This window comes from Spinacia oleracea, chromosome 4 (genome assembly GCF_020520425.1).
Source record: "Spinacia oleracea cultivar Varoflay chromosome 4, BTI_SOV_V1, whole genome shotgun sequence".
In the NCBI taxonomy this organism is placed as follows: Eukaryota; Viridiplantae; Streptophyta; class Magnoliopsida; order Caryophyllales; family Amaranthaceae; genus Spinacia; species Spinacia oleracea.
The window spans coordinates 45783179-45792084 of NC_079490.1; the positions used below are offsets into that span (position 1 = coordinate 45783179).

General features: G+C 37.3%; 1 protein-coding gene across 1 annotated transcript; it reads right to left on the bottom strand.

Annotated features, from left to right (window-relative positions):
- Nucleotides 1-773: 773 nt before the first annotated feature.
- Nucleotides 774-8471, bottom strand: LOC110776131 (uncharacterized). The gene is made up of 2 exons (XM_056841685.1): nt 8160-8471; nt 774-818 (listed from the first exon to the last, which is right to left on the bottom strand). The coding sequence occupies exons 1-2, from the start codon at nt 8469-8471 to the stop codon at nt 774-776; spliced, it is 357 nt and encodes a 118-aa protein (XP_056697663.1).
- Between the last annotated feature and the right edge of the window lie 435 nt (nt 8472-8906).

The following is an 8906-nucleotide window of genomic DNA, read 5'->3' on the forward strand; positions in this document are numbered from 1 at the left end:
AAAAAAATTCATTTTCAATTTTCCTCTCTAAACACAATTTATCTGGTTCGTTTTGGGCATCGTTCAATTTCGTTTTCAATCTAGCTTTTTGTACTACACTAACGAGCTAGATAGATGTCGTGTAACCCTGGAGGTTGATTGTCAACATGTCGTGTGTACGTAACGGGGAAAATTCAACTTTAGGGCAGTGTTCATACACGCCACGACTAATTGGTTGAGATAAGTTCATTCATTCATTACTAGTCATTGTTCTTACAATCTAAAGTTGAATTTTTTTCTTCCATTTTTATTTTTACAATGGTTGGTAATATCCCTATTGCTATCCCTTTTACGTCTCCCATGCTTCCCAACCCTTTTATCCCTGATATGTCTAAGTTAGATCCTTTCGATGGGAAGAATTATAAGACGTGGTCTGATAGGATGGAGTTTTTCTTGGGTCAAATTGGGGTATATTATTGCCTTACTGTTCTTGTTGCCCCTGCTAATTCTACTAGGGATTTTGAGAAAGGTAACAAAACTGATCGAGGGATTTTGTTGCATTACATGACTGTTTCTCTTTGTATGATTTATATTAAGTTTAAGAATGCTATGGAAATTTGTGATGCTCTGAAAACTAAGTACGAGACTGAGGATTTTGGGACTAAGAAGTATGCTTGTAGTCATTGATTGAATTTTCGCATGACTGATGATAAGCCTGTTCTTGATCAAGTTCAAGAGTATGAACATTTATGTGCTGATATTGTTGATGTGGGAATGGAAATCTGTGAGCTTTTCTAAGCCAACTGTCTCCTTGAGAAATTACCTCCTTCTTGGAAAACCTATGTCAATTCCATGAAACACAAACAAAAAGACTTTAACCTTCAAGAACTTGTCTCCCACATCAAGATTGAAGAACAGGACCGTATCCAAACCTAGGGGAAATCTATTGACCATTCTTCCTTTACTACTAACCATGTTGAAACTAAAAAGAATGCAGGTTATAACAAGGGACCGAAAGGCAAGGGTCCAAATCAGTTCCAAGTCACAAGAGAGAACAATAACAACAAAGGGAAAAGGAAGTTCAAAGAAAATTGCAATACTTACGGTAAGTATGGCCATCCAGCTAGAGAAATACAGGCAAGGACGTGGACCTGGGAACAAGCCAAAGAAGAACAAGCCTCAAGCGAATCTCACTCAAAACAACATTGCTAATGTTGTGACCGAGGTCAATCTGGTGAGCAACATGACTAAATGGATTGTTGGTACTGGAGAAACTCGCCACATTTGTTCGAGAAAGAAAATGTTCCAAGACTATGAGAGAGTTTCTGAAGGATAATGTGTTTTAATGGGCAACTCAAGCACTGTAAGTGTGCTTGGAAAAGGAAACGTTTTTCTAAAGCTTACTTATGAAAAAACTATTGCTTTGCAAAATATTTTTCATGTACCCGATATCCGCATGAACTTTAATTCATTTATGGGGATTTACTTAACAGAGAAAGTATCAAGTTAACTTTTGAATCTGATAAATTTGTACTTACCAGAAATGGTGAATTTGTGGGTAAGAGATTTTGTAATGGGGGTTTATTTGTGCTTAATGTTGTGAGTGATAATGTAACGGCCCGACCTCTAATTCAATAATTAACACATAATTAGCAGCGGAATTATCCTAATTGGTCGGGACATTACCTGCCGTAACTTCCTTTTCGGTAATTACAAGGCAAACATCAATCATAAGCCTTTAAATACTCCAAAATATATATAATAATCCTTTATATTACCGAAATGAAAGTACATAACTTACTAAAAGTCTTTAATTAAAACTTATTAAACTATTAAAACCGTAAACATAAACTAGGTGGGTAATATTAAAGTGAAACTCCTCGCCACTACTCGTGTCCATCATCCCCCGCAGTATCTAAAACGGAAAACAAAACGGTGAGCCGAAGACTCAGTAACGAACTATTCTAGCAGCGTAAATTCATTTCAATTCATTTTATTTAATAACACAGGGAGAATAGAATAAGTAAAACATTTAATAAAACATCATATTCAATTCATTCATAAACTTTGCAATTTAACGTGCTAGTTGTCGGCAAGTACGAACCGTGAAGGAATTCTCCACTGGGCCTGGGCCCATAAGAGCCTGGGCTCATCATAACATGGGGCATGGGCCCTGAGCCTGGGCTCATAAACCATGGGAGCCTGGGCTCGTAATCCATGGGTGGACAGGTGTCCGTGGTGCATGCATGACCGATAGATAGGAAGATGGTAGTTTATATACCGCCAGACAAACCAGGTCTTTCACTTTCATTTATCATGTTTTATATATTTTTACCAAGCCTTGGCTTGTATTTCAGTTGAAATAACATAACTCATTTTATATCATAAAACATCATTTAGATCATGGGATCCATAAAACATCATTTCATTCAACGAGTCATATAAACATCATTTTATGAGAAAACTCAATCAAATCATATTATAAAGAATAATTCAACAAATCATAATTCATTCCCACAATCCATAAAACATGTCAAAACATTTAATTCATAAATCCAATCATAACGTCATAATTTTGTAATACATTTATAAAGGGATTGCGGGTACTAGCAATAGCCGTTACCTAACTTCCACGACTTTGCTAAGGATTTTCGTTGGTTCGTTCGTCCTGAGCTCCGAGTCCAATTTCTTTAAAAATATTAAATAATTGAATTAGTACCAAATTGATAAATAATTTAACTTAATAATTTCGAAACTTTATAATTAACCAAATTTCTAATAATAATGTTAAAAAAATATATATATTTTCATAGTTTTAATGAAAATATAATTAAACGCCTGAAGAATATAATTAATTGAAATTTCAATCGAAATATATATATATTTTCCTTAATTAATTTACACGAAAATCTTATTTAAATTTTTTCCTTGATAAATCCATTTAGTAACTTATTTTAGTTAAATCGATAATATAATTTAAAATCAATATTTTATAAAATCATAAATTTTATAAGTAATGAATTTTATAAATAACGAGTTTTAATAAAAATATAAATTTCGAAATTTAACGAAATATTATTATTGTTACTCGAATTTTTAATCAAAATACATATAAGTTTTTATATCAATTTTTATGAAAGTATTGTTTAAATTTCATTTTGGATAAATAACACTAGAATCCTATTCTCATAAAATCGATAATAAAACCTGAAAAAAAATATAAACAATTTTATTAGTAAATATACATTTTACAAAAATTATTAAATCCTAAGAATTGATAAATTAGATTCTGAAATTATAAACCAGGCTTAACTCACCCAAAAAGCCGAAATTATAAAATGGCCCAATCTGAATTTAGGTTTGAGGGAGGATTAAATCAGGTTTCAAATGAAACTGATTTCCTTCTTTTTTTTTTTTTTCTTTCGAATGGAGGCACGAACCGGGCAAGGGGAAGGGACGAAACAGGGGAGGCGGAGCAAGGAGGGCACGAGGAGGAAGGAGGGAAGGGGGGGAGAGGCGTCTGGCTGGGCGACGCAGCGCCGGAAGGCGACGGTGAGGGCGGTGGTTTGCGGTGGTGGTCCAGGCGAGAGGAGGAGTGAGTGCGAAAATGAAGGGGAAGCAGGGGAGGGTTGTGAGGGAGAGTTCTGGGTGATTTTGGGCGGAGCACCGGGGTTTGTGGGGCGGCGGAGGTTGGTTTGTGGGTTGGTGATGGTGGTTGTTGGTGGAGTGTGGTAGGGGTGGTGCGGGGCGGCAGAGAAAGAAGAAAACAGGGGAGGGGGCAGGGGAAGGGGGCAGGGGCGTCACGAAAGGAGGAGAGAGCAGGGGAGGGGATACGGTGAGGTGGTGGTGTTTGGTGGTTAGGTGGTGTTTGGTGGTGGTGAAAATGGTGGTGCACGGTGGTGGTCGTTGGTGGTGGTTGGTCCAAATCAGGGAACAAAAAGAGGAGAGAAAATTGAAATTGAATTTGGTTTTTGAGATTGAAATTGAAATTGGGTTTTGCTTGTTGTTGAAAATTCACCTTAATTTTCTGAATTTGTATATGGAAGGTGTGATGAACAAGGGAGTGCACTTGGGGTCCAAGCACTTGCATTTGGACTGAATTGAGAGGAAGGAGAGGAAGTCAAAACTTCCTGGTTTATGCGTGGAGAGCAAGCAGAAATATTTCCCTTTTTTTTTTTCCTTTTTTTTAAATTTAATAAATTCACCATATTTGGCAAAAATCCAGAATTTATAATTAATTTTCAGAAATAAAAATGTTTAATTAAAATAATTCCTTAGAAATAAATAAATTATCGTTAACGAAAATAAATAAATAATTTCAGTTTATAAATTCGTCGTTTAAAATAAATCGTAAAAACGATTAAAATAACGAAATTCGATTATTCGTAATTTAATTAAAACGAAATCAAGTTAATAAATATTTTTAATTTAATAAATCGAATTTAAAATTTCGGGGTATTACATCCTTACCCCCTTAGAAAAAGTTTCGTCCTCGAAACTGGAGCTCAGTAGAACTAGCCATTCATAGAAATCATACAATTCATACTGAATCGCTCTATTCGCTAGACAAACATGGCGGAATAACATAATAACATAATCATTCAAATAGTATATTAAAATTCATATATCTTATCGTTTCTAAACGAATAACTGGGGATATTTCGATCTCATTTGCGCTTCGACTTCCCATGTAGCTTCAGATGTCAAGTGATTGGCCCACAAGATTTTAACCATTGGAATTACTTTGCTTCTAAGTCGTTTCTCTCTTCGTTCTAGAATTTCAATTGGTTTCTCCTTGTAAGTCAAATCGTTTCGCAACATCAAGGGTTCATGCGTAATCACATGGCTAGGATCAGGAACATATTTTCTTAACATCGACACGTGGAACACATTATGCACCTTTTCCAAGTCGGTTGGTAAAGCTAGTCGATATGCTACTGCACCTACTCTTTCTAGTATCTCATATGGCCCGATGTATCTTGGGCTCAACTTTCCCGTTTGACCAAATCTCATTATTCCTTTCGTTGGCGAAATTTTCAAGAACACGTGATCTCCAACCTCAAACTCTAGTGGTCTTCTTCGTTGGTCGGCATAACTCTTTTGCCTACTTTGTGCTGCCATCATTCTTGATTGGATTAAACGAATCTTGTCAGTAGTTTCTTGAATCAACTCTGGTCCTATAACACGTGCCTCATCGATATCACTCCAACATAATGGTGTTCGACATTTCCTTCCATAAAGTGCTTCGTACGGTGCCATACCAATGGTGGCCTGATAACTGTTGTTGTACGAAAATTCAACCATAGGTAGAAACTTTTCCTAGGTTCCATGGAAATCTAAAACACATGCTCTCAACATATCCTCAACAATTTGATTAGTGCGTTCTGTTTGTCCATCAGTCGTTGGATGAAATGCAGTACTGAAGTTAAGTTTCGTCCCAAGAGCTTTCTGCAATTCTTTCCAATAGGTTGATTGATACCTCGTATCACGATCAGAAACGATCGAACTAGGTACTCCATGCAACCGCACAATGGTGTTCACATATAGTTCAGCAAGTTGATCTAAACTCGAATTGTTCTTCATGGCTAAGAAATGCGCTGACTTTGTTAATCGATCAACAATGACCCAAATAACATTCATTCCCTTGGTTGATCTTGGTAAACCTATGATAAAATCCATTGAAACTGAATCCCATTTCCATTCTGGCACATCCAGAGGTTGCAACAAACCTGCTGGTCTTTGATGCTCGATCTTGATTCTCTGACATGTCAAATATTTAGCCACATATTCTGCCACTTCTTGCTTCATGTTGCTCCACCAATAGACTTGCCTTAAATCCTTATACATCTTATTTCCTCTAGGTTGAATCGAGTATGGTGAATTATGAGCTTCTTCTAAGATTCTCTTTTTCAACTTCTCATCATTAGGCACACATAATCTTCCCTGAAACCTTAACGTTCCATCTTCTTGAATGACAAAACCAGGTGACTTCCCGTTTTCCACTTCACTCCTTATTCTTTCTAATTGTGAGTCCTTACATTGCGCTTCCTTAGTCTCATCAATCAAAGTTGGCTTCATTACCAACACATTCAAGCAAGCATTTCCTTTGATAAACTCAATTTCCATCTTTTGTAGATCATCTCGGTTGACTCGGGAAAAAGTTAGGATAGAATTTAGGTGAGACTTCCGACTTAATGCATCTGCAACAACGTTAGCCTTTCCGGGATGGTATTGAATATCAAGGTCATAATCTTTAAGAAGTTCTAACCACCTACGTTGCCTCATATTGAGTTCTTTTTGGGTGAAAATATACTTAAGACTCTTATGGTCGGTGAAAATTTGACACGAAGCTCCATACAAATAATGTCTCCAAATCTTAAGGGCGAAAACAACAGCTGAAAGTTCGAGGTCATGGGTAGGGTAGTTTTGTTCATGAACTTTGAGTTGGCGTGAAGCATAAGCTATAACTTTTCCGTTTTGCATCAAGACACATCCTAACCCATTCTTGGAAGCATCACTATAGATTACAAATCCGTCAGTTCCAGATGGAAGGGTAAGAATAGGGGCAGTGGTGAGACGTTTCTTAAAATCTTGAAATGCAAATTCACAATCATCATTCCACACGAATTTGGTATTCTTTCTAACTAATCGGGTTATGGGTAAGGCAACCTTAGAAAATTCTTGAACGAATCTTCGATAGTATCCAGCTAAACCCATAAAACTCCGTACTTCGGGTACATTAGTTGGTCTAGACCATTTCACAATTGCTTTTATTTTCTCAGGATCAACAGATACACCTTCCTCAGAGATAATATGTCCTAAAAATGATATTTCCTTAAGCCAGAATTCACATTTCGACAACTTAGCATATAACTGGTTTTCAATCAACATATCTAACACTTTTCTCAGATGCTCCTCGTGTTCCTCATTACTCTTAGAATATACCAAAATATCATCAATGAAAACAACTACAAACTTATCAAGGTATGGTTTGAAAATGCGGTTCATTAAATCCATGAATACGACTGGTGCATTAGTTAACCCAAAAGGCATCACAACAAACTCATAGTGACCATATCTAGTTCTAAAGGCTGTCTTTGGAATATCCTCAGGTTTAATTCGAAGTTGATGGTAACCTGACCTCAAATCAATCTTAGAAAACACTTTTGCACCTCGAAGTTGGTCAAACAAATCATCAATACGGGGTAAAGGATACTTATTCTTAATGGTAATCTTGTTTAACTCTCGATAATCTATACATAACCTCATAGTTCCGTCCTTTTTCTTCACAAACAAGACAGGGGCTCCCCAAGGTGAAACACTAGGTCGAATATATCCTTTTTCAAGTAACTCATCTAATTGTTTCTTTAATTCTTGTAACTCAGCTGGTGCCATTTTATATGGTGCCTTAGAAATAGGTATTTTATATGGGTGGATCCTGGAATTAATTCAATGCTGAAATCTAATTCTCTTGGTGGGGGCATACTAGGTATTTCTTCTGGAAAAACATGTGGGTACTCACAAACAACAGGTATGTCGGTAATGGAAGGTCCAGAGGTATTTAAGTCAATAACACTACACAGATAACCAGATAAACCACTCTCAGTCATTTTACGTGCTCTCAAAGCATGGACAATTTGAATCGTTGGTTTTCTTACTAACTTATGGAATGAAACTCTATCTCCATCTGGCGTTATAAGGGTCACACTTTGCCTCGAACAATTAAGGTTAGCTTCATACTTAGTCAACCAATTCATTCCCAAGATTACATCAAATTCAGATAGGTCAAAAGCTATTAGGTCTGCTCGAAACTCAACTTTCTCTATTACAATAGGGCAATCCTTATACATGGTTCTACATTTCACAATTTCTCCACTAGGAAGGGAAACACTCATAGCATGAAAGTCACAACATGGTTTCAAAATTAAATATTTTGCAAACAATGGAGAAATAAAGGAATGTGAAGCTCCAGAATCAAAAAGAACATGGGCTGGTAAAAAATGGATAGAGAAGGTACCGGTGATAACATTATCATTCTCATCTGCCTCATCCTGTCTCATCACAAAAACTCTTCCAGCTGGCGGTGGTCGAGGTGGGTTGCGGTTTGAACCTGAGGCGTTGTTGTTATTCCGACCACGATCGTTGTTAGTTGAAACTGGTCCTCTCGTGGTTGGGGTTACCTGCTTCGGACAATCTCTGATGTAATGATCATGGCTCCCACATCGAAAACAAGTGTTCGATCCTACACGGCATTCACTCTCGATGTGGCCTCTTCTCCCACACTTGGCACATTCTTGTGCCCTATTATTCTGGTTTCCACGATAACCTTGTCCTTTGTTTCCAACATCGTTCCTCCTTTGGTTTCCCTGATAGCCTTGGTTAGGCTTCTTTGCTCCTCCTTGACTCTGGTTTTCATTCCTCCTTTTATACCCAACATTCTTCGCTTCTCGAAGCAGTACCACTCTCTCTACATTAGCTGCAATATCAACCATATCCTGGTATGAAGTAAACCTCTGAGTGGACAACCTATCCTGGTACTTAAGGTGCAGGCCTCGCTCGAAACGGTTCATTCTGGACTGCTCTGTCGACACCAAGTCTGGTGCAAACCTTGACAACTCCATAAACTTATTTGCGTATTCCAACACGCTCATTGTTCCTTGTTGTAAGTGTAGAAATTCATCTTCTTTTTGTTTCCTCAGGGATGGTGGATAAAACTTGTCTCTCATTAACTTGTGTAGTTCGTTCCAACCAAATCCAGGCCAATTCTTTCGTTCCTTGTTAACTTTCCACCATAATCCTGCTTGACCCGTCAAGTAAAACACTGCGAAATCAACTCTCCATTTCTCAGGGCACTGCAGGGTTTCAAACAACTGATCAATGCGACTTATCCAATCCTCGAACTCAACTGGATCAGGCTTGCCATCATA